Below are 27,449 nucleotides of genomic sequence, written 5' to 3'. Positions count from 1 at the left end.
TGATTGCATTAAATCTATAAATTGCTTTGAGTAGTATGGACATATTAATGATGTTGATTCTTCCCCTCCATGAACATGGTATATGCTTCCATTTATTTGTATCGTCCTTAAATTTTTCATCAGTGTTATGTAGTTTTCTGAGTATAGGTCTTTTATGTCTTTGGTTAAGGTTATTCCTAAGTACTTTATTTATCTTGATGCTATAGTTAATGGGATTTTTTTTTCTAGTTTCTATCTCTGAGATTTTATTGTTGGTGTACAGAAATGCCTTTGATTTCTGAATATTGAGTTTGTACCCTGCTATTTTGCCAAATTCACTTATTATGTTGAGTAGTTTTTTAATGGAGTCTATAGGGTTTTCTATGTACACTATCATGTCATCTGTAAATAATGACAGTTTTACTTCCTCTTTTCCAATTTGGATGGCTTCTATTTTATTTTCTTGTCTGATTGCTATGGCTAGAACTTTCAATAATATGTTGAATTGGAGTGGAGGGAATGAACATCCTTGTCTTGTTCCTGATCTCAGGGGGAATGCTTTCAGTTTTTGTCCATTGAGTATGATGTTGGCTTCAGGTTTCTTGTATATGGCTTTTATTATGTTGAGGTATGCTCCCTCTACTCCTGTTTTGCTGAATGTTTTCATTATAAATGGGTGTTGTACTTTATCAAATGTTTTTCAGCATCTATTGATATGATCATATATTTTTTCTCTTTCATTTTGTTTATGTGGTGTATTATGTTCATTGATTTGCAAATATTAAACCATCCTTGAATTTCTGGGATGAATCCCACTTGATCATGGTGTAGGATCTTTTTAATGTGTTGCTGGCTCCAGTTTGCCAATATTTTGTTGAGGATTTTAGCATCTGTGTTCATCCGTGATACTAGCCTGTAGTTTTCTTTCTTTGTTGTGTCTTGGCCTTTTTTTTGGAATTAGGGTAATGCTGGCTTCATAGAAAGAGTTTGGGAGTCTTCCCTCTTCCTGGATTTTTTGAATAGTTTGAGAATGGTAGGCATTAGTTCTTTCCTAAATGTTTTGTAAAATTCACCTGTGAAGTCGTCTGGTCCAGGCCTTTGTGTGCCAGGAGTTTTTTGATTACTATTTTAATTTCACTCTTTGTTATCAGTCTGTTCAGGCTTTCTGTTTCTTCTTTATTCAGTTTTGCAAGATTATAAGTTTCTAGAATTTTTTTCATTTCATCTAGGTTGTGATGTTTCTTGCCATACAGTTGTTTATAGTAATTTCTTACAGTCCTTTGTATTTCTGTGATATCGGTTGCGATTTCTCCTCTTTAGTTTCTGATTTTGTTTATTTGAGTCCTCTCTCTCTTTTTCTTGAGGACCCTGGTTAAAGGCTTGTCGATTTTGTTTATCTTTTCAAAGAACCAGCTCCTAGTTTTGTTGATCTTTTAAACTGTTTGTTTAGACTCTGTGTTATTTAATTCTGCTCTGATCTTGATGATTTTCATCCTTCTATTCTCTCTGGGCTTTGTGTGTTGTTGTCCTTCTAGTTCTTGTAGATGTAGGTTTAGATTTTTTATTAGAGATTCTTCTGTCCCTTTTAGATATGCCTGTATTGCTATTAACTTTCCTCTCAGGAGTGCTTTCATTGTGTCTCATAGGTTTTGGGCTGTTGTCTGCTCATTATAATTTGTTTCTGGAAACTTTTTGATTTCTTCCTTGATGTCATTGTTAACACATTCATTATTTAATAGCATGTTATCATTTTCCATGTGTTTAAATTTTTTTTGAGTTTTTTTCTTGAGGTTGATTTCCAGTTTCGAGGCATTGTGACCTGAGAAGATGCTTGATATAATTTCAATTTTCATGAAATTGTTGATTCTTGTTTTGTGTCCTACCATGTGGTCTATCTTTGAAAATGTTCCATGTGTACTTGAAAAGAATTATATTTTGCTTCTTTGGGGTGAAAAGTTCTATATATATCAGTCAAGTCCATTTGATCTAGAGTGTTGTTCAATGCCTCAATATCCTTGGTGTTTCTTTGCTTCAAAGATCTGTCCATTGTTGACAATGGGGTGTTAAAGTCCTCTACTATGAGTGTGTTACTACCAATATGCTTCTTGAAGTCCTGCAAGATTTTCCTTATATATTTGGGTGTTCCTATGTTGGATGCATTTATGTTTACCAGGGTTATATCTTCTTGATGGATTAAGTATTATGAAATGTCCTTCTTTGTCTCCTTTTATGGCATTTCCTATGAAATATGTTTTGTCTGATATAAGTATTGTTACCCCAGATTTTTTTTTTATGTCCATTTGCTTGAAATACTTTTTTCCATCCCTTCATTTTTAGTCAGTGTAAGTCTTTTGTTTTCAGGTGTGTCTCTTATAGACAGTAAATATGTGGGTCATGTTTTTGTATTCATTCCACTACCCTGTGTCTTTTGATTGGAGCACTTAATCCATTTACATTTAAGGTTATTATTGGCAGGACAGGTATTTATTCATTTCCCTTTGTACCTACATTCCTCTTTCTTTCTCTTTTTCTTCTTTTTCTTAAAGTATTCCCTTTAGCATCTCTTGCAATGCTGGTTTGGTGGATATGTATTCTTTTAGTCTTCCTTTGTCTGGGAAACTCCTTATTTCACCTTCCATTTTGAAAGAGAGCCTTGTTGGGTAGAGTAGTCCTGGTTGTAGTCCTTTGTTTTTCATTGCTTGAAATATTTTTGCCATTCCCTTCTGGCTTGTAGTGTTTCTGTTGAGAAATCAGATGATAGTCTTATCAGATCTCCCTTGTATGTTATTTGCTGTTTTGCTCTTGCTGTCTTTAGGATTCTCTCTTAGTCTTTGAATGTTGCCATTTTAATTATGATGTGCTTTGGAGTGGGTCTTTTTGGGTTCATCTTCATTGGGACTTTCTATGCTTCCTGGACTTGAATGACTTTTTCTCTTATCAAATTAGGAAAATTTTCTGTCATTACTTTTTCAGTCAGGTTTTTTATCCATGCTCCTCTTCTTCTCTTTCTTGTATCCCTATGATATGGATACTGTTTTGTTCCATGTTGTCTTGCAGTTCTCTTATATCTTATTCATTATTTTTTAGTCTTTTTTCATTTTGTTGTATTGCCTGGGAATTTTTTTCTACGTTGTCCTCTAACTCACTGATCTGATTCTCCGCTTTGTTTAGTTGCTTTTAATTGCTTTTGCTGTGTTCTTCAGTTCAGAAATTGTATCCTTCACTTCTTCCTGGTTCTTATTGATAGTTTCTATGTCCTTCTTTATATTGGTGTAGTTCTCAGTAAGTTCCTTGTAGTTTCCCTGGAGTTCTTTGTAGTTCTCCTTGAGTTTATTATAGTTTTCTCTGAGTTTGTCAAGTTCATTGAGCTATCTTATAGCCATTCTTTTGAATTTTGTATCTGATAGTTTGCTCGCCTCTTTTTCATCTATCACTCTTTATGGGGATTCCCCTTTTCCTTTTATTGGGAGGTTGTTTTTGTGTCTCCACATTTTGGATGCCTCTTCTTGTTTGTTTTTGTTTATTAGATTTGTCTGCTTTGATTTCTTGCATTTGTGGTATGAAATTCTGTATAGGAGACCTGGGGGATTCAATGGTGCAGTCTCTTTGAGTTCCTGAGCTTGATGGTCTTAAAATGCTCTTTATACCATTTGTTTAAGCTGTCTGGTTGTGTTTCAGTTACTCTTTGGTGGAATCTTCCCTCTGGCTAGATGGTTGAGAGTCACTCTGTCCACCAAGTTTTGAGTTCTTTTGTGGAGATGCTGTTAAAACATAAACACACAACCCTGACAAAAAACCCACACCCTCAAAAATATCTCCCACCCATAATCACACTATCAGCAGCAAATGAGCCAGTATTCATATAGATATAAATAGGTTAAGACTATTATACTAAAGGAAAAACAGATAAGAGTTGGCTAACTGAAAAAAAGTTGAATTTTGATAGGGAAGATGATAGAATAATAAGAGTAACAAGTAGGGTCAAGGCTATGTGAGACAGTAATATTTACATTGTATGTTGAAAAAGAGAGGGAAGAATGCAGAATGAAATGAGAAAGTAAAAGTGTATATTATTAGTTTTACATAGCAGTTATATGTTATATATTTAGTGCAAGGGGGAGGATAAACAAAACAAACAAAAAAATTAAAGAAGAATAAGAGGGAGAGAAGGTAGAAAACAGATTAAAGAAAGAGCTTTTCCCCAGAACAACCTTTGGGCACTGTCTTCTTTTTCTGGATCTGCCCCTGGTCAAAATTCCATGGGTTTCAAATCTTCTTTTCTGGCTGTCTGTCTGTGAGATCTAGCTGGATTCTGAGGCTGCTATTCTCTCACTCATGGGCCTGCTGCAGCTCTCTGTTGTGAGCTGCACTGAGTTGGGTCCCCCAAACGGGTCCTGTGGCTCCCTCCAGCACTCCTCAGGCTTGCCTAGCAACGCTGTTCTCCTGGCAAGCCAGTACACATGCCCATAGTGCTCTGCCTCAGGCCCTGTCTCCGCTCCTCCTCCAAAAAAGTCTCTGTGTTGCCTCCAAGCTGCAGCAGAGGCCCTGCATCCCTGCTTTGCAGAGCCTTGGTGTGTGCATGTGTGCACACAGTTGCTTGCCTGGGGCCCCTACTGAGTCTGGAGTTCCGCCACAGCTTTCCTGTATGGGCCCCTCTCCATGGCTCAGTTCTACATTTTTGTTTGATGGAGCCTTGGTGCTTTTGTTTGATGGAGCCTTGGTGCATGTGTGTGTGTAGGCACAGTGTTGCCTGCCTTGGGTCCCCACCAAGTCTGGGGTCTGCCTCAGCTTTCCAACGTGGGCACCACTCTGTAGCTCAGTTCTGCATTTTTGATTGGTGGAGCCTTGATGTGAGTGCCCCCAGACACAGGGTTGCCAGGCCAAGGGGTCCCCACCAAGACTCAAGTCACACAGTTTCTCACACTTCTGGCTGTTCTCTGTCTTCCCACACCTCTGGCTCTTTCAATCAAACCTTCTCGCTCACTCCCTCCAGGATATTGCTGGTCAGGGTGCCTATGAGAGGGGGAAGTTTCCAAGCAGATCCCAGCTAATCTACTTCTTTTTTTTTTCCCACTTTTTTTTTATTGATTATGCTGTTATAGTTGTCCCAATTTCCTTCCCCCCTGCTTCCCCTTCCCTCCAGTTGTCCCCTGCCCTTAGTCCATGCCCATTGGTTGTGCATATAGTTCTTCTCAACATCTTCCTGTCTACTCCACTCCCTCCTACTATGCTTCTTAATTCCTGCATCATCTCCCCCCCTTTTCCCCCTTTTCCCTCCCCATTGACCTTCCCCCAATATGTTCCCCATACCTATAATTATTTTCCCCCTCTCATTGCCTACTTAGTTTGCTTTTTAATGTTCATAGTTTTGATCCTCCTTCTTCTAAACAAGTCCCTTTAACATCTCATATAACAGTGGTTTGGATCTAACAAACTCCTTCAGTTTTACTATGTCCTGGAAACACTTTCTCTGCCTTTCTGTCCTGAATGACAGCTTCACTGGATAGAGTAATCATGGAACCTAACTTCCCTTTTTGTACTAATTCTTTGTTTTGTATAACATGGGTTCACATAACACAACATTTGTTAGGAACCTATATTTGTTATATGGGGATTACCTGTGCACTATTGTAATGTGAGATGTTAATAGAGGAAGCTGGGTGTGATGTATGAGACATCTCTCTATTATCTTTACAACTTTTATGTAAATCTAAAATGTTTCTAAAACAAAATCTTCAGTAAAAACAAAGAAAATGTTTAAAAATCTCTGGAGGAAATAAAAGTATACATCCAATACTCTGATAATTCTACTTCTGGAAATATATCCCTCAAATATAATCATGCAAATGTACAAGAACATATAAACAAGGGTGGTCATCAGAATATTCAATATAATAGTGAAAAACTAGGAATAATGTAAAACTCTGTCAGGAAAAGACAGGTTATATAAAATATTATATATCTACACACTATAATAGTGCTTAGTTATTTAAAATGGCATATGTCTAAATTTATGAATATTTAACTGGACATACATTTGAGAGAAAAGTAGATAAACTAGCAAATATAGTCTGATTTCATTGACAGATAATATTTTGTGTCTGGGCATTTACGGTGTATGCAGTTTGCATAGAAATGTACACAGAACATCAAAATGTTAATAGTGGTTGTATCTGAGTATTGAGGTTTTATGCATATTTCTTCCTTCTTTATATTTCTTAAATACACTAAATGTTCTGTTTGTATATTATCTTTAGAATAAGAGAGGGTACTAAAGATACTTTTATTCTTATAACAATGTTTATACTTTCATTGTGATATGCTTTAAAGAACAGTTTTGATAAGAATGATAAAATTGAATTAGGAATATTTAATAATTTTATACTTAATTAAAAAAAATCCTCACCTGAGTATATGCTCTTTACCTGAGGATATACTTTTTTAAAATTGATTTTAGAGAGAGGCAAAGTGGGGGAGAGAGAGAGAGGAAGAAGAAGGAGGAAGAGGAGGAGGAGGAAGAGGAGAAGGAGAAGAAGAAAAATAAGAAAGAAGGAGGAGAAGGAGAAGAAAAGAGAAGAGAGAGGGAAACCATGATTGGTTGCCTTCCATATGCACCCCGACTGGGAAATCTAACCTGCAACTCAGTCTATGCCCTGACCAGGGATCAAACCTGCAACCTCTTGATGTTCAAGATGATGTTCCAACCAAGTGAACCATCTGGCCAGGGTATATATTCTTAGGATCCTTTAAAAAGGAAAGGGTAAGTAAACAATCTGGAGACTGGTCAATTCTGATTCTGCAGGGCTGAAGGTGAACCCCTGGTCTGTGGTGATAAACAAATGCTAAGGGTCCGCGTGTGAACTTTTCTGGTAGACAGCCCGTGGGTCTCTTTTAATGAAAGTCCAAGCTTAATTGCATATTTTCTATATCTATCATTGAACCAAAGTGTGGTGTTGACCAAACTATGTTATTATTGACAGGCAAACGTCTTTTAACACCTACTATCTGTGTATTTTGTTGGGTAAGGAAAAAAGAACTAAAGCAAAGGCAGTCTCAAGGAAAATGTAATAAATGCTCAACTTGCACAAACAATAGACCTCCAGTCTTTGAAGTCATAATCACATAAAATATGTATTTAGTCATGATCCTACTAATACTTTTCATTCATGACTTAAGAAAATGTGATTAAGAACCAGTATACTAGAAGATTAACTTGGAAAAAAGCACAAAGAAACATATCTTTCACCATTCAAGGTAAGAAAATATGCATAGCATGTAACAATTGCAAATTTTTCTAAAATATTAGGTTTCTTTTCTTTTCTTTTATTATAAATACAGAACAGAGACAAATACATATTAACTTACCACAGATTCAATTCTTTCACTCAAAATCCTATATTGCTGTGAGGCTGGTGAATTTAACTGATCACTATAGTTAACATTTAGGATTTGAAAGCTGCTACGGTAAAAGTAGGATTTTTTATCTGTAAAATAAAGAAAAAGCAGAATCAATCTCACATTACTAAGTACTTTAAGCTTTAGTTTATTCAGGATTTGGAGGCTATTACACATGATTAAATTTCTTTTGTTTCCCCTAAAAGAAAAAATACTCTAAACTCAATATAAATATGTCTATAATAAAATTATTTTCTTTCAGTTTTAAAAAATATTGACAAAACTGAGACTGTGAAAGATGTATGAAAATTAGAACAGTATTACTTGAGAAATTAAATTGTTCAGAAGTATCATAATTTTTATTCTACTGTATTTTTGGAAGATTTATAATTACAAGCTTATTTATTCAAAAATATTAATGAATATCTATAATATGTTATTTATTTGTTGTTAAGGAATAACCTGAAGTAATTCTAAATAGTTTTAAAAATTATTTCAACTAATTTTGTCTCTAGAGGAATTAGTGACTTGCCATTACTTTTCTGGACTAAACTAGAAAATAAAGTCTTCTAATGATATCTGATCTGGTTGTCCAATGTAAATTATTTTCATCAAAAGTGTCTTCCAGGGGACATTTGGCTGTCTGAAGGAAATAAAAATCTCTAAAATGTACTATACACATCTTAGAGACATTATGAATTGTTAACATAACCTAATCTGTCTCAGGAAAAAAAAATCTCTGCTTCCTTTTGATCATTTATATAAATAATTTATGCAGAGAAATAACTCAGTGGCAGGAGAAAGTTGGAGAGCTTAGGGGAAGGATAATGTAGTCTTTTGTGGCAGAAGGGTACGTCTCTCTAGGGCCATAAATGGTCCCTGGGATACACTTTGAAGAGGAGTTGCCTAGGTTTCTCCCTTTGTGTTTAAGTATGGCAATACAGTGCCTTTAAGATTGAAAATACATTAATTTAATCTGAAGCTTTGTGCTTCTTTTGCCTACCTCTGTAATTCGCCTTAAACATATTTGACCCCAGGTGACTTGATAGCAAAATGTAGTCAAAAGCAAAATTCAGTCACAACTTTCAATTTAGATTGGCTGAAAAGATTATTTCTAGTTACTTGCTTTTTCTGATATTGATAATTGTATTGCACCATTGGGAGTTTTCCAATATTTGCAAAATTAAGCATTTTTCCCCATTTGCAACAGCACATACAATAAATTATGTTCTTGCTCACTCTTCACACTCATGCACTACCCACAAATACCCATGCACATTTTAAAGGATTAAACAGAATTATAGCTGAAATTAAATAATAACCTCAAAGTGTATTTTTAAGTGAAAAAAGTAGATTATAGCCTATGTTATCCAGTGAAATTTGACACATCTTATTTACCTACATGACAACATCTAAGAGTATTCACTGAAATATTAAGGAAACTTGTTTATGAATGAGCAGTGTATATGTATTCTTTATAATATTTGTTTCTTGCCCATGTTTCCTATGTTTTTGTGATGTAATAATGAAAAATTAAACAAAATAAGGAAAAGAAAAAAATAGATTTCTTTTAAAAGTTTGTTTTTATCCCTTTCTTCTATCTAATTGCAAATTAATCTCCTACTGTAACTCTTCTGCTACTAAAACTGTTTTCAGGGGACAGATTATGAATTAACAAGTACTTAGGTACATCCAAAATTTAGGCTTGAAATTTAAGGTCCTTTAAAAATTACTTAATTTTTATTATTTTATCAACTTACTAAATTAAAAATGAAATCATGGTATTAAAGAGAAAACAAAATTGGCAAATTCTAGTATTATAAAACTGTAAAGAGATTTTTTTCCTTTTGCTAGAATACTACCTTGCTTGTGTAATGTTTATTATACTAAAAAAAGGCAAAAGATAGAAGAGAAAAAATATATAGATTGAATAAAAAAGTAGAAGCAAATGTATATTTAGGAATATGTAAGAAATATAATTATTATATACTAAGAAATAAAGGTGACAATTAAAAATGCTAAACATTTTAAATATTAATTTCAGGTGTACAGCATAGTGATTAGACAATTATATAATTTATAAAGTGATCCCCTGATAATTCTAGTACCCACGTGGCACTATCTATAATTTTACAAAATACTGACTATATTCCCCATGCTGACCTTTACATACCTATGACTATTTTGTAACTACCAATTTGTGCTTAATCTCTTCATCTTTTTTTTTCTCCAGAACCCCAACCCACTCCTACCTGGCAACCATCAAATTGTTCTCTATATCTATGATTCTGTTTCTGTTTTGTTTGTTCATTTATTCTGTTCTTTAGATTCCAAATATGAGTGAAATGATATGGTATTTCTCTTTAACTTATCTCTCACTTAGCATAAAACCCTCCAGGTCAATCCATTTTGTGACAAATAGTAAGATTTCAAGGAATGCCAAACTTTTGATTTGAATGTATATTTCATTATCTAGACTGAAAAGTGGCACTTTTAATCTTCTGGTACTTACCAAAAGCTAAAAAGTGGATCAGCAGAGCTATCGTCACTGCCAGGATTACCACCACTGCGACAACAACAAAAAACACTACAAATGGATTCAGAAATCTTGAGGTCGATGGTACTCGTGCTGGCCTTCGAACAAAAGAAGAACATCAAAGGACTACTCATGTCACTCAGAGTAGCCGTTATTTCAGTGCTCATGACCATTTCCCGCCTTCCTAAGCCTTAGCTTGTTTATGGTTCTATTTTCAGGAAACCAAGTGATTTTCGATAGGAATTTAGTTCTGGAAATAAACCTGACCTGGACAACATTCTCTTTAATGGTTTTTCTCTAAAACATTTTTCAGGATTTTGTTGACATTTAGGGAGCTTCATAGAAGAATAAGGAAATCTGACCTTTGGTTTGCAATTACTTTCCCTTCTTCTGCCAATTGATGACATTCTCAGGAATAATAACCAATTTTTCTCTATTTTGTTATGACTTCTTCCAGGACCCTATTTTGGACACTTAATGTAGTAAGCTCCCTTACCTGGGCACCATCTCCAGAACTGTATAGAAGAGAGATCATTCGAGTGGGAGAAGGGTGGAGGAAGTCAGAATAGTAGCATTTTTTCACTATATTATTACCCATATTATAAAAATGGGGATGTGGCCAGAAGCTGAGACCTGAGATCCAAGAGAGTAGCAAGCTCCTGAAACAACTGAGAACTGTACTACCAGCAAAGGGTTTGTGTGATTTATCATTCTTTCCTATGAATTTGTCAGCTACAGTGTAAACCAATAGATTTACAACAGTACAGTATCTGGTGTTGTATTAGGCATATAGCCCAAGTACTTTCCTTTACAATGCCTCCTTCCCACACACTCATACTGGGGAGGTCATCAGAAGAGCTGAGTATGAATTCTTATTTTATTCTTTGTTTGATTGGAGATCATATTGTCATTGGTCTGAGACTTTCTTTATCTTAACCGTTGGAATAATAATACCTGCCTTACAAGGCTGTTTTGAAGATCAGTGAGGTTATGTTAGGTGCTATGAAGTATATATTTCTAGTTAGGTAGGTTACCCCCTAGGCAGTGAACACTTTGAGAGGAAAGATAGTATTCATGCTTATGTTTTTGACACTTTGTAAGGTGCCTGGCATATATGTGATTCATAAACATTTATGATATTTACAAATGTTTGCTGCATGTGTTAACTCCTGGCCATGTTTTGAATTTTAAGGCCTTAACAGAGCTGAAAAGCAGTTACATTTAGCCAGAATATAGTCTGACTATCATTTTTTCTATTTGTTTTGTTAACATTCTGGTGTAAGTGTGAAGGGGATGCTCTGAGGTCAGAGATTCCCAGACATTTAGATTTCACATCAGGGTTGCCCGGTGGTGTCTGGGCTCTACCCAACTCACAGACTTAGAGAAGCGCACCCCCAGCATGTCATATGCTGTGGCTTTGGGACCAGTGACATGTCAGAAGATTATTGGAGGTGGGCATAGAATTGCCAACTTTCAATTTTGTTGAGTAAACACATTAAAAACTGATCATGCTCCAACATCATCATTTAATAAAAGGGCATTTAAATATGTAAAAGCAGAAAGGACATAATCTCAGAATAATAAAAAAAACCTTTAGCTTTCTGATGTCTTTTTACTCCATTGCTCTTATTTATTCATTTTGCTATACTAGTGAGAACTGATGTTCACTGTCAATGTTCAGGAACCACTAGTGGTAATTTTCAAGTTGGAGAAAACTGACATATTGACATTTGTTGACTTTTGATCCTGTTTACTCATCTGCTACTTTATGGGCTTGTCGTGCCAGTGACATGTAATTACAAATGCATGGTGTTAGGCTTTTGTGAGTTCAGTGAATGTTAGTGGCTGTCCAGCAGTGGGAGAGCCAAAAGGAGACAAATTTCATGGCACAGCTAAACCTAAAAACCCAAATTTGAGCCTCCTCCTGAACCAAGGGTTGACTATATTTCCAGAGGTAAACTGATCTGTCAAGATTTATGAACGTAGAGAGACATTCTGAAAAACAAAGATTAAGTTGGAGCTCCAAATCCCAGAAAACAAAAACCAAAGGCTAGAGTCAGCATATGCTTTAGCTTAGATGAACCTCCCCTGGGAATGCCTTTAATACCAACTTTGCTTCAGTTCATGAAAAACATCTTAAACTCAATGACTGAAAAGCATCATGAGACATATGACTCAGTAAACAGAGGGTGTGGAGCCCAAATTATCTTAATCTTACAAGCCATAGTAAATCGCATAAGAATGGATTGTTTCACCCTATAGAAACTGCTGAAGAAATGTCTGCTCTTTTTAGTGCAACTTGCCCTTGAATCAATGTATGTGGCTAATTATGAAGCTTTCGCCAACACATACCTAAATGTGGACAATATTTACTTTGTAAACTATTAGAGAAAACGTATGTCCAAACACTGTCTGAATTTTGACTCACAACACGATGGAAATCTGTGCAAGAAAAGGCTTTGCTTCCCTGACTGATGTGACTCAGTTGGTTGGGCATTGTTCCACAAAGTGAAGGGTCATGAGTTCCATTCCCTGCCATGACACATGCCTGGGTTGCAGGTTTGGTGTCTGGTAGGGGTGTGGATGAGAGGCAATTGATGAATGTTTATCTCTCACATTAATGTTTCTCTCTCTCTTTCTCCCTTGCTTCCTTCCCCTCTCTCTAAAAATAAATAAATAAAATCTTAAAAAAAAACTTTGTTGTAAAAGCAGGGTCATGATTAGTGAGCTTTTTAGTGCTAACATTTAAACAGTGGAACAAATATTCAGTTGTGACATTTTTAACCAGCCTTCCTCTCTCTTTCTTTCATTGACTTGGAAAAGTTACACGAGTCTTATAAACCTAAAGTATAAGGAATTGTACATGTATATTGCCAGTCTTCATGACCATCTTATAAAGTAGGTGTTAGGACCCCTGTTTTGAAGATAGGGAAACTGAGTCTCAAAGAATAAATAACTCCTAACTACCCAGGAATGACAGAGCTGGAAATGGAAACCCAGTTAGTTTGAACCAAAGAACATGTACTCCCTCCCTCACACTATAGGAGATGGGAAATAATTGAGACTCCTGTCTCTCTTGATCTGAGGAGAAGAAAATGGAATCAGTAGCCATTAAGTGTTAAGATTTTGTCTTACATGTAGTAAGTGTGCAATAAAATAATTGTTGATTTAATTTTAAATTTGAAAGTACACCTTATATTACTGTATCAGATTTATGTAAGAATACTTATTAATCTTTGCCATTGACACATAGTGAGTTATAACTATTATATGGCTGTGGATTAATAGAGCCATTTGGTATCTTGAGGAAAACAGTGACAGGGTAATTGCAAATTGAGATATAGAACTTTTAGAGAGTTTTGTGTTCATTTAAATAAGATTTTAGGTATCATAGTAATGAATGTTTTGTCCACAGTCATCTCCTGCTACTCATGCTTCCTTGATAATGCCATCCTGTGCCATGGTTTCAGCAAGCACTCAGAACGACAATACCTCCTAAGATAGATTTTCAGCCGAGACCGCTGTCTTTAAGCTCCACATCTTTTAAAATTATTCATTGGACATCTTATGGGTGCTTTATAACCTCCTTAAATATAACAGTTCAATCCTGGCCAGGTGTCTCTGTTGGTTGAATCGTTGTCCTGTTCGCCAAAGGGTTGTGGGTTTGATTGCTGGTCAGGGCACGTACTTAGGTTGTGGGTTCGATCCCACATTGTGGCTCACACAGGAGGGAACTGATTAATGTTTCTACCTCACCTCAATGTTTCTCACTCTTCTTTTTCCCAAAACTGCTTCTAATATTGGGGAATGTCACTATCATCTACCTGTTACCCTAAATCAGAGATTCGGCAATTAGCCACACCTGCTCTCTCTTGGTCACTTCCCACATTCAAGAGGTCAGTAAAGAGTGCTCATCTTATCATCTAAATATCTCTCTCTGTACCTTTTATTTCTTTCTTAATTCTGGCAGTTATCACTTTACTTGCATTACTTGAAATGCCTTTAAACTGGTCTCCCTTCTTCATTTAACTAATCAGTTAATTCAAGAGACATCTGGTGGGTGCCTGCAATATTATAGGTGCTGAGAGTACAATGGAAAGAAACAACTGTAACAGTACTCATGGTGATTTGATTTTAATATGAAAGTACACTGAGAAGACAGAAAGAAATAAGACAAAGAAAATTTAAAAAGCAGGGAGGTGGAAAAGAGAGAGTGCCATGGGGTCCTGAGAATTTAGACTGAGTGTACACGAAATGCCACACAGAGAAGGTGATATTTAAATAAAGACCAGAAGCGGGTGAGTGAGCAACCATGAGGATACCAGGAATAATCTAGGCAGAGGGAGCAGCAGGCCCTCAGCCAGGAGCTCCCTTGGTAGGTCTGAGGAAGGCAGGGGCAGTTGGCCTGAAGTGGAGTGAGCAGCTTAGGGGTGTGGGGGATACATGAGAGGGAGATAAAGTTAGATAAGAGTAGTGTGTCATGGGGTGGGGTGGGAGAAGATCACCTAGGGCTTTTTTGTAAGGACTTTTGTAAGGTCTTTATTCTGAAAAAAATTCTTTGAGGGTTTGAGCAAAAGAGTGACATCAGATCTATTTATTTAAAAGGATCGCTGGGAGACACAAGGGAATGGTGCTCTGGGGATGGAGTGGGAGATGATTTTGAAAATTATTCAGTAGTCCAGGTGAGAGATGATGGAGGTTTATACAATGGTGGTAGTAGCATTGGAAGTGATAAATGATCAGAGTCTGGATATATTTTAAATCTAGACTGTAGAGGATGCTGATGGTTCACTTATGAGATGTAGAGAAAAGAGGAAACTAGATTATAAGATTTTTGTTTCTTTCCAATCAACCCTTTAAAATCCTTCAAGGGAATTTTTTATTTTTTAATTTAAATCTTAGGTTCTGAAACTCTCCCCTTCCACTGCCATATTTGAAATTTCTCTATAGCTTTTCAAGACCCTCAGGATTGCATCCAAACCTTCCACATGGCATTTCAAACTTATCACAATCACCTCTGCAGCTTTATCTTCTGCCACATCCCCACCTGCCTGCTTATCCCCAGCCAGGTGCCTTACAATTCCCATTATATTATTAAGATAATTCAAGCATCTTTCTTTTCTCACTAGGTAGTTGTCATCTTGTTCCCTCTATGCCACTCATCTGATCCCATAATGCCCAGTGAATTTCTCTAGTCTAGTCCTTATCCCTTCATATAGTGAACAGTGAACCTATTGCCTGCACCCGCATTAGCTGTAGCTCCTGAAAGTAGAGATGCATCTTGTCTGTCAGGATATGCCCCACCCATAGCACAATACTCATTACAGAGTCCACATACAGGCTTGTTTATGAAAAAATTTATAAATGAGACTGCAAAGAGGAATTTTAAAATAATTATATTGTAGTTTGGAAGGACTTTAAATACAATTGTATGTTATGCATTCCTGTTTTGAATACTGACAAAATACAGACAGAAGAATAATCTGTTGAATGCTTACCATGTATTTGACACTGTGTTGAATATTTTTATATCATTTAATTTAATCCTTGTAAATAACTCTAGTTTACAGATGATGAAATATAGGCTTAGTTACTCAGCTAGTAAATGACAGAGCTGGAATGTGTATCCAGGCCTCTCAAGCTCAAACTCCAAATGCCCACATCAGATGGGAGAAGATTTTGTTAGTTATCATATCATTGTTTTTAGTTTCTATCACACTTACTACTTTATTGTTGATGCTAAGAGATGGAAAGTTCAAAAATATTTGTATAGGCCTTATACTACAGAATATACAAACACATATATTTGAATATGTGTATGTTTACATTATATATTAGAGTATTGAAGTTATGAAGAATATGCAAATAGCTCCAAAGTGAAGGGACTTACTCTATTTTTGTCAGTTTCATTAACTCTACATGGTTACCACTGGGCGGGCAGTAGAGACTATCCAAGTCAATAGTTTAAAATTTTTTAAGTTGAGGAACACGTCAAACAAGGTCTTATTTGAAAGCTCAGCAATAAAAAACAAATGAAAATGAAGTAGCTTTTCTGTTTAAATTTGAGATGGGAGAAAATAATCTATTTTCTGCAAATCACTGGTTCAGTCTAATACTTTTATGTATTTATAAAGATTTTTTGTTGATAAACTTGATGTCAATTTAGATGATATCAACTCAGTTTATTAACTTGATAAGGGTACAGTGTAAACGAAGAGAGGCACAAAGGATTAATTAGAATAGAACCACTTGTTGGTAGCAGAGTTAGTGCCACAGGTTTAAGACTTCTTGAATATATTTGTTTAATTAAATCATGCATTCTGAAAACTCTGGGCTTATACTGAAGATAAGAATCATAACCTATCTTCAATAGGGAATATCTCAATCATATTGTAATAACTATGTATGGTGATATCTGGGTACTAGACTTACCAGGATAATCACTTGATAAGTTATATAAAAGTCTAATCACTATGTTGTACACCTGAAACTGTGTGTCAACTGTAATTGGACAAAAAAGAGAATTCTGTTCTTGAATCACAAATATGCAACACTTTGTGTATGTATCTTTGGGATGCATTACATGAATTTTTTTAATTCAATGATTTACTTTCCAGTTTATTAATTTTTTTTTATCTTGGATACCATTTAAATGAGTTTGTATTTCCTGAGAATATAAATTACTTCATACTTCTTGAGGATACAGAGGATGGTCCAGTGGCGAGGGACCCACACTAACCTATATAATGCTTTTGTGAGAGTTAGGAAAAGACAACTTCTCTGGGAGACAGAGACAATTATAAAAGAGTGCTCCTTCAGCTGCATCCAGCTCTACTCTGGGACAGGCAACTTGGCACAGAGCATAGGCTTCATATCTGCTTCCAATCTTCCCCCAAGCCATCTATTTTTGTGTATTGCACAAACTATACAACTGTAAATAGCATACCTGTAATGGTGTGTCAAAATTTTGAAATCTTCTATTGTAGGGAAAGGTAATCTAAGATTCAAATTCTCACAAAGTTTGCAAGCTGATGTGAACAAATGACTAATATGTACAATATGTGTATATGTATATATGTAATGGTTAAGTTGGGAGTTGAAGCAGGTTCATGATAACCTACTGCCAATGAAGCTAAGAGTGTAGGCTCAATTGTTTCATGGGCTAGTCAAGTTTTTACTTTCCTTGGACTCAGGCTCTTCTTAACATGTCTAAGCCATACAGTCAACCCCCTGAGAGGGTGTGGCCACAATAAGACAAATCTACCTTTTTTTCTGAAAGAAAAATAAATCATTCTCTAGTGATGCTCTATTCATACTTTGTTAAATCAGTTTCATATATGGAAGTCCATGGGCACTTTTCCTCCAGTTTATTGTTATTATAGCATTGAAATATATTTCAAGTTGATTTATAGCAAATATTACCTGATTTTAAAAGATTTCACTGAGCTCTAGTAATTAAGGGTATATTAAACAATTATTAAAGAAGGAAAACATTGTTAATTATGCTTCATCTTAGTGTGCCAGCTCTTAATCTATTTGGCTCCTCCTGAATTAAAAAATAGTCCTAGTCTTATATTCTTTGTTAATAATGTTCACTTTATATTTCTGCAAAAAAATAAGGCAGTTGCTAAATATTTTCAATTAAAAAATGATCATTTCTTCTTTTTGATATTTCCTTTGTTCTAATGTCAGTCATGTTTTTGAAATAAAGGGTCTGAAATTAAAAAAAGATTTGGTTAATTGAGTTTAAACTGAGGATAGTGTTTAATTCTTCTGTTGTTAAAGATATTAAAGGGGATATGGAAAGAGAACTGGAGTTAAGAAATTTACATTGTGGAGTCAGCCTTGAGTAATTATTAATATAAAATGTGTAAAGACTACTAAAGACTACTGACTGACAAAGAGTCACCTAGAGACTTAGAGGTATATTTTGGTTACTGCTGTAAGGTACACTTGCTTTTAGAAGAAAGGCTACCTTTGCTGGAACTGTACAGCAGCCCAAAGGGTGGGTTCTGACTTCCATAATTGAGATTATGGAACCTTTTTAGTGTGCAAATGGGTGCAGTGGCATTATGGTAGATGGTGGTATCATCTACAAAGGTGAGCCTACCTAGGTAATTTGAAAACAACAGAACAAATGGAAGTATTTCTCCTGGAACTTCATGATGCTGGTATTTTAAGTATATTTCTCTAGGAGTCACCACATTCACCAAGTGATAAAACAATACTTTGTTGACTCTACTATTGTTGAAGGATGTGTACCTAGTGTTTCAGTACCAATACCCATAACAAAGAAAGTCCTGACACAGTTTACTGATCTCCTTGCTGATTAAGGTTAGGGAAGGCCAGCAGGTGCTCTAGAGTGCATTGTTGTTCAGTGTTAGTTTAGGTCTGAGTTCTACTGCAAAAGAGGTAGCAACTGAGAGAGCCTTTGAGCCTAGAGTAGTTCCTAAGCAAGGAACTGTTTAGTTGAAGATTTGCTTCCTTGTCCATTTCCCTCTAAATAGCACCTTTTTCTTCCTATATGTAGTTTTAAACACTAATTTTTCTTTCTCTTTTGCCTTTTCTTTATTCTTTCCCTTCATTTACTTTCCTTTTTTTCTTCACTCTTAACTAAAAGGATCTTTATCCTTTACTGGCACCAAGACTATTTTGTTAGCTTTCTGCAAAGTACAAAGAAATATTAATGTAGTATAAATATGTTATTTAATATTTTATTGTCAAGATAGTTTTTGGAAAATGAGTTCTTTCAATTAATTTTTGTAGCTATTGAGATGATGAAAATTTTTTGAAATTGAATCTTGGTGATGGTTGCATGACTCTATAAATACACTAGAAAGGACTGAATTGTACACTTAAACATGTAAACTTTTTGGTCTGTAATTACATCTCAATGAAGTTGTCAAAAATAAAATTTATCTTTTAATAATTAACTTACTGTAATGCCAACATTACCAAGCTTTTGGTGAATAATTGACAGTAAGGGTGAGCTTGAACTCACAAGAACCAAAAAGGGCTCAATAATCCATTCAGATCCAGTTTCAATGCTATTTCCTAGACAATAATTCTCAGTCAGGTATGGAACACAGTGCTGGTGTGTTATTGTTGATAGCAAGCAATTTGTTACAAATAACAGTTAAAGCATTAGAGTTTAAAGGATTAACTTCTTACATAATTTAGAGCAGATAATTCCAACATAACATTCCTCTCACTTATTTGCATTTTCTTACTTTTTATGGGCAGAGTTACAAGTAGGACAGTTGGAGTTGCTTATAAGCCTGGTCCATGGAGTGTGTCACACATATCACTGTCACCTGTCATGTGTCAGAGTGGGAAATAAGGGCTGAGGAGTCCTAGAGAAAAACGTATTTAAATTCAAGGTGCCCAATGACAAAAAGCCATTTGTTCTTTGCACATTCTCCAATTCCCCCATTTCTTCTTTTCCTTAGGTGCACAAACTGACTGGATAGCAGTGCTTCCCAAACTTATTTGAGCACAGAAACATTTACTTCTGAAATACCTAACATATAGGGGAGCACAGTGCTCCCAGCACTCAGTTAAGAAAATGCTGCTCTGGGAGTTCTAACTTGCTCAAGGCATTATGTTTCTGTGGGAGAGGAGTAAGAAATCTATTGCATATCCAACTTAGAGGGTAGATTTACTCATATTCAAATACATGCTGTACCTGGCTTTTCATGTGGGATACTTGAGAGACTACCATGTAGCTGTTTAGCTATTTGTAATTGTTTAGTTTACTACTTCTTAAAATTTAATGTATATACAAATTGCCTGTTAAAATACAAATTTTAATTTTATGAATCTGGAGTTGGGTCCATGATTTTGCATTTCCAACAAGCTCATAGGTGATGCTGGATGATTTTGTTCCAAGAACTATACTTTGGATACAATTAGATCAGAGTAACTCCAAAACAAAAAAGAGTGATTTACTGAATTTTTACCACTTCCTTCTTGTTTCCTAAAATCCAGGTGCATAACCCTTATCTGCTATAAAATCATTATGAAATGTTCAAAACCTTAACTTATCGCTTTGTCAAAATATACTTAACCTAACACAGTATGAGATATATGTTTGCTTTCTGCAAAAATAAACGAGTAAAGGATTTAGAAGCTCTTACTCCCAGTTCAATGTGACCTGATTCATAACACTAAATTGCAAATGGCAGGATATTTCATTGTTTCTACAATATGTGTCCCAATTAGATGAGGAATTTTGTACATCAAACTTCAGAGAAGCACAAGGTAGCATTATTTTTTCCAAATGTATTCATCCTCTAATACTTGATTTGACTGTGACATATAGACCCAAATGTAAAAATATTCTAACAACTGCCAAGGAAACAATCCTGCTAATTTGTATAAAAGAATATATAACAGGTTTTTAACACTGTTTACTTAAGTAGGAGAGCAGGGAAACAGGAAAGAAAGTACCATGAATGATGTGATAAAAGAAAGAATCATACATAATTTAAGGTACAATTTAAAGAAGTAAAACTCTATTAATATAGGATCTAAAGCAAGAAAGACATTTCAGCACAAACTAGATGAACTTATTTAGCAGGCATGATAGAATTGAAAATCCAGAAATTTCCTGGAACTATTCTCTCCATGCAACTAGAGGAAGGGAGACTGGATTCAGAATCCTATAACTATTCATCATGGTTAGTTCTATTTAACTAAATCCAGTAAATGATAATTGTGCTCATGGAAAAAAAAAAAAAAAGTGGCTTTTAATGAATCATGGACCAAACCCAAGGTTAGTTATTTTAAATGCTCTTGAGTAATATTTAGTTGCATCAATATATTTTTTAAAACAACATCTTGTACTTAAGTTCTTCTGATTTAATCCTATTGGCTTCTTGCCCAAATTGCCTATAGAAGCAGAGAAAACATTTGAGATTCTCAGTATCATTTTTCCAGGATGATTTTGTGTCATAATTAAATGAGCAGAGTTTCAAGATCTCTGACACTGATTTTTCTGAGGCCCATGCAGTATAACAGATTCCTCAGAGCTCAGAAAAGTGCTGCAGACATGGCTCTTATCTTTGGAAGCCGTATGCATACTAGGGGTAAAACTGTTGAAGTAATTAGAAAAGTTGTTTGACATGAGACAGATCACTTCTCTGGGCTTTTGCTTTCTTCTTGGTCATCCAACAAAAAGTCAGTGAATTTACATATCACCTTCACACTGTTCTGTCCTCATCCCCACTTCATAAGGAGGGCCCCTTCTTGCTTCCATGACCACTCTGTAAGATAGATTCTCTCACCTGTACTACGCATTGTCAGTTTTTGCAAACACTTTATTCCTTATGAAGATATGTCTGCTTATATGTTCCTTATCTGTCTCCCCATCCCTACACACCTTCTCTTTGAGGAAGACTGTAAGCTTCAAAGCAGCAGTTGACAGCACAGGCTCTAAACCTGGACTAACTGGGTTTAGGTGTATTGTTGTCTTAGTTTAAGAAATTGACATAGCTGCCTCAGCCTTCAACAACTATGACCCTGATCAGTCAGCAGTCACCAGCATCGAATCAAACCCTCCACCAGCAAAAGGATTATGACTCGCTGAAAGCCCAGATGATGGTTGGCATTTTTTAACAATAAACTACTTTTTAATTAAGGTATGCACATTGTTTCTTTTAGATACAGTGCTATTGCACACTTACACTCTACAGTATAGTATAAATATAACTCATATGTACTGGGAAACCTAAAAATTCATGTGAGTCCCCTTATTACAATATTTTCTTTATTGCGGTGGTCTGGAACCAAACCCAAAATCTCTCTGAGGTATACATTGTATAAAACATAATTTTGATCACATTTATATGAATTTCAAATGTAAGTAGAACAAGATGATATGTTATTTGGAGATCTATCCGTGAGAAGTAAAACTATAAAGATAATCAAAGATATTCAGATATCATGCCAGATAATAGTTACATTAGGCAAAGTGTGGGGGAGTTAGTAGACAGAGTATAATTGGGAAGGGATCATCAGGGTCTTCTAAAGTACTGGTGATGTTATTTTTCTTAGTAAAGTCTGAGTATCTAAAGGTTTATTTTTTAAAATTAGTCTTAATGTGTGATATATTTCACAATAAAAAAATTTTTATTAACAGGAGTGAATGGGAGAGGAAAATAGGAACAAGTAGTGGGTCTAGACAAACTTTTAGAAGAGATTTGCTGTTAAGAGGTGGGGAGAGAAATGAGGAAATAGCTGGAGAGGGAATGGGAGTCAAGGAAAGATTTTATTTTAACTGGAGATAGTATGATATGTCTATATGTTGATGGGAACATTCCAGCAGACAGGTAAACTGTGTGTTTTAATTCATTCTTTGCAATATCAAACTTGGGCAGATATACTGGCTAAGAAGTAAGATGGTCAGAATAAAAATTTGTCTAGGCTAGAAAATCTACATTAAATGGCTCTTTTTAACCTACTACCTTGAAGCCTGAGCTCATACTTGTTCATAGCTCTGGCAAACAGAAATTATAAACATTCAATACAACCTGCTATTTTCTTTCTGCTGAATTAGTTTTTAATATAAACTTTTCCAAAGTCAATTTTATCTCTAGTCATCTTAGAATGGCTTTAGACTTAGGACGGTGCTTTTATTTTACGTATCTTGAACATATTCTTTAAGTCTAAAGGTAGACTTTTCTGAAAAGCTGAAGTCATATCGAGTGTGCTTTGCTCAAGAGGATGAGATCCTTCAAGTTGGTGTAACACTTTTTAAAGAATTGGATTGGATATCTTCAAGTTTTTTGTTTTTTTTTTACAATAGTAGATATTGATTCTTGTTGTAATGATTTATATTAGGGGTGTCAACCATAGCCATATTGGGAGCTGGAGCACTTAAGAGTAAAATAAGTAACACATATCTGAGTAAATAGCTTGGGAGTGTGCTCTGGAAGACAAATTAACAGTGAATATGAGAGAATTTGCTAGAAAATATATTATTCTAGGTGACTGATTGCAGCTGACCATTCTATGTATTGCAATTAATTCCATCACCACTCCCCTTGTACCACCATTAATAAAACACTCTGGCCAAATTCAGCAAGTGTTTTGGTATGTGGGCTGAGCTTTTGTACTTTATATGCACTCTTAAGTGCACTTGCCTGGTTTCTATTAAGATATATATCCTTTGCCTAATCATCTGAAGCTTTAAACATGGTTTTTAAAAGTTAAAATAGCAATTCATAAACCAGATTTGCAACAACAGGCAGAATTTGCAATGCATTTTTGACAGATAAAGCTCACCCCCCCTCCTTTGGTCTCCTGTTGTTTTGGACTGTTAGGAGGCAGAGCACCTAAGTAATTATCTTTGGCATATCTGTGTAGTCAGTTAATCTTATGACAAGCAAAGACAAAAGGGAAGAAAATAGAAATGATTTATTATGGTGGGAGTAGTCCTGCTAAGGCTTGCCTGTTCCTGAGCTGAGATATGCCCCTTTACCTTAAAAATTTCCTTAAACAACATTCTGAGTTCCAGCTTCTAAATCTTCATCCTATTGTCCAAATGTCACCTCATACTTAAAAAACAAATAAACAAACAAACAAAAAAAACCTCACTGGAGGATATGCTTATTGATTTTATAGAGAGAAAGAGAGCATGTGATGGAGAGAAACACATCAATATGGAAAAGGAACATCGATCAGTTGCCTCTCAGATGTGCCCTGACCAGGGATGGAACCCACAACCTAGGTATGTGCCCTGACCAGGGATGGAACCCACAACCTAGGTATGTGCCCTGACCAGGATTGAACCTACAACCCTTTGGTGTATGGGATGACGCTTTAACCTACTGAACTGCCTGGCCTGGGTTCAAGTCATACTTTTTATGTAATTCAGTGGATATAGACATTCTCTTAGTTTGGACCTGAAGGTATCTGGAATATACAAGAATTTGAAAATAATAATGACTATATCACAATAACACAGCTGCCCAAGTTCCTGGGCCCTGTGGTAAACTTTCCTTTTTCAGAGAAGAAAAGAATAGGTGGTAAAAAGAACAAACAAACAAAACAAAAAACTACATCATTTTTATAATCTTTAAGAGAGGTCTGGGAGTTTAATTTATATATAAAAAGTAATCAAACAATCCAAGAGAACTCATTCTGAACCAAAGATATCTCAGAATTACCTGGAGATTTATCTAAAATTACTTAAAAATTATCTAGAATTATCTAAAAATATATATATATATATATATATATAGTTAGCTTTCATTTCATTCCTCCTAACCTATTTAATACCCTGCTCCCTCAGAGCATGTGGAGGAGTTGAAAAATAGTGAAGTTTGAGATATTTTTTAAAATTGCATTTCTTTATGCTAATGGGAATATTCTAGCAGAAAAGGAAAATTTATGTTTTAATTCATTCCTTGTAATATTAAACTCACATAGATGTCCTGGCTTAGAAGTAAAATTGTCAGAACAAAAGCTGTCTATTTTTTAACACCCTAGGCCACTTGAATGTGCTCTTCTCTTCCTGCTGAAAATTCTCTTTTATTCATGCTGGCAGAATAAATTCATGCCAGTCATGGGTCTTCAACTGATGAATGAGGATCTGTAAATTATTTTCAAAATGTCATCAATTTAGTATATATCTATTTTATTCTGATAAAAATTAGCCAACCAATAACATTAATTGGGAGTTATATTATCTTAGGTTAATAAAAAGGAAAAATAAATTGATTATTAATAGATGCAACCTATTTAAGAGATAAAATATTTTAATTTGTAATCAATAGAAACAAAAATTCCAAGAAGAGCTCTTTGTAGTTGGAAAGTTTGGTTCGGATTTAGTGCCATATTTCCTGTAAGGATGGATCGATTTAGAGATTAGAATGATTCAAGGAATTCTGAAATGATGCACATTTTCCTTATTTGCATTGTTTAGATGTCTTCTTTTTCTTTTGGGTGACTTTTGATGTATATTTAGCTGCTTATAAGGGCCAATTTTTTTAAACTCAGAGAAATTCCTTTGCAAAATTAAAAATGTTTCAGCAAAATCCATTTCAAATTCTATCACAATTACCAAAATATATTACATTGTTATAAAACATTTGTGAATAGTGGAAAAAATATAATTCATAAGCTCACTACTTTAATACAACAGACATGATTGGTATTGTATAGTCTAGCCCTCAATATACTTTTTAACATGTATAGCTTTCCAAAGTGAGAGTTGGTAAGTAAATACAATTTTGTTATTTGTTTTTCACATAAAATGAGAATAGACACAATATATAAATTTCTTCATAGATTTTGACATGTTTTAATTAATTTGTTATATCTATTGCACAAATATAAAACAATAGTTATTTTATTTATATATTGGTAATTGTTAATTTTTGTTTATTGTTAGAAACTCATATATATATAATGCACATTATTGTACATATATTTTATTTAAAAATTAATTTTTAATTATAGTTGACATACAATATTATATTAGTTTCAGGTGGACAACATAGTAGTTAAATGTTTATATAATTTACACAGTGATTCCCCCAATAATTTTAGTACCTACCTGACACCATCCATATGCAATTACAATATTATTGACTATATTCTCTATGTTCTACTTTACATCCCCATGACTACTTCTATATGATAGTTTGCATGTCTTAGTCCCCTATACATATATTTTATTATTAAAATAATTTGAAGTTTGATTGAGTTTTCTAAAGTTTGGGACATTTAAAATAAACTCAACTACATTCAACATATTCAACATATTATCCATACTTTTATTTATCATCCTTTTAAAATCACATGAGTATCATATTTTTCTATGTTATGAAAAAAAAAGAATAATATGTACACTCCTAGATGCACACACAGGCACACCAAATTATATTGTATAATGATTCTGAGATTGTATTATCTGACTCTAGATATGTTACAACTTGTTTTTTATGTGAGAGCATATAAAAGTAAGTATTTGTTAACTGGAAAAACTAGACAAATACTATTTTCCCCTTAAAGATTAACAAGAATTTACCTGAAAACTATATCATAAGTATATAAAAAAATAGAAAAATAATGCTTTTACTTTCTTAAAGGAAATTTCAAGATCCACTGCATATTTTATAGCTAGTAATGATACTGTAATAGGAATAAAAATAAAGAATCCTCAAAAAATTTTAAAAGAGAAGAATTTTTCTATTGATTTCATTTTTTAATGCTCACACATCATTTTTGTGACAAATTAAACATGAGAACAAAAACACATCCTTATTTAAAGATATGTTGTTACAATGCCAAGCCATCTATTTAGGTCATTCTATTTTGTAAAAAAATTAAGTCAAGCAGTCAAGAATCTTATTTAAACAATATCAAGCATATTATCTAAAAATATATGAGTGTTAATGTTTCCAGAAAAGTAATTAGAAGATTGCTAGACATAGCCAAAATTCCTAAGCTTCTGTATATTTTTCATATGCTCTAAGATATAATAAAACTTATAAGACTATAGAAGCAAAAGAGGACTTACCTATACATTATAATCCTGAATAATGAAGAGCTCCTTTTTACCTACTGCTCTGAGATTTTCACTCAAATGAATGACTGTCATGTATTACGTATGATCTATGAAAGAGCTAAAGTCAAAGGAGGAAATCCCACATGATTAATACCTAACTTGTTAAACAAGTCTGAAGGAATGAACTTGAATCCATAGTATGACTTGTGGAACAGAATCAGAAACAGGGAATTTCACAAATCAGGAAGAATCTCACTTATTCTGGTAAATTGTGATTCAATACCATAACAGATGACAGGCATTTTGTGAAAGCTTACAACTACTACATATACTGTAGGGTATTAATTTTTCATTTAAAGATTATGTGACACTCTTTTCCCTATTATCATATTGTCACAGATCTCATTCTTTGCCATAGTAAGCCAAGGACCATCAGAAAATTCTTTTCTCTCCTTTTTTGAGACAAACTACGTTTTTCCTCAATAACAGGAACAGAGATTCAGAGAAGTAATTGAGTAAGTATACAAAGTTGTAGGATAAGCAAGCACAAGAACTGAAACTAAACATCACTTTGTCTTTTTCCAAGTATATCTTTTGAAAAAAGTATTCTAACAAATTACTACAAGTAGATGAGTGAGTAATGAAGTGTAACACAAGTATGTGTGGGGTTAGGGTAAGCATGGAGTGTTGGCTGGTGTTTGCAGGCAGGGGTTGAGCCCAAGAAAACATAGAAGCTAGAATAACATGTAAGTGAGAAAAATAAAACATTACTGTCTAGTGTGTGGTAAAGAAGTAGAAGATAAACTTGGAAGGTTATTCTGGGGTTACTTTGTGAGCAAAATGAATGCTAAAGAATAGAAATGTACAACAGAATTATACTGGGTGTTAAATCCTGAATTTTAGTCTCAGCTTTTTCACCAGCTAATTGGATAGCCTAAGGCGGGGGGTGGGGGTGGGGGTGGGGTGGGTGGGGATCATTTATACCTCTTAGAGTCTCATTTACCTACTGTAAAACAAAAAGCTGAA

At 34.6% G+C, this 27,449-nt stretch overlaps 1 protein-coding gene across 2 annotated transcripts in view; it reads right to left on the bottom strand.

Annotated features, from left to right (window-relative positions):
• The window catches only part of TMPRSS11D (transmembrane serine protease 11D), a 51,357-nt gene extending 24,861 nt beyond the window's left edge, over window positions 1-26,496 (bottom strand). For both annotated transcript variants that reach the window (XM_090268142.1, XM_090268143.1), the window contains exons 1-3: window positions 26,436-26,496; window positions 9,887-10,008; window positions 7,345-7,463 (exon numbers count right to left, since the gene is read on the bottom strand). In XM_090268142.1, coding sequence (XP_090124268.1) covers window positions 7,345-7,463; window positions 9,887-10,008; window positions 26,436-26,443 — 249 coding nt within the window. In that variant the 5' untranslated portion in view covers window positions 26,444-26,496. The remainder of the gene's footprint in view (window positions 1-7,344; window positions 7,464-9,886; window positions 10,009-26,435) is intronic.
• Between the last annotated feature and the right edge of the window lie 953 nt (window positions 26,497-27,449).

The sequence above is a fragment of the Furipterus horrens genome, unplaced genomic scaffold (assembly GCF_987537825.1).
Source record: "Furipterus horrens unplaced genomic scaffold, mFurHor1.1.pri manual_scaffold_2, whole genome shotgun sequence".
Taxonomy (NCBI): domain Eukaryota; kingdom Metazoa; phylum Chordata; class Mammalia; order Chiroptera; family Furipteridae; genus Furipterus; species Furipterus horrens.
This window is presented reverse-complemented; position numbering and strand designations above follow the sequence as displayed.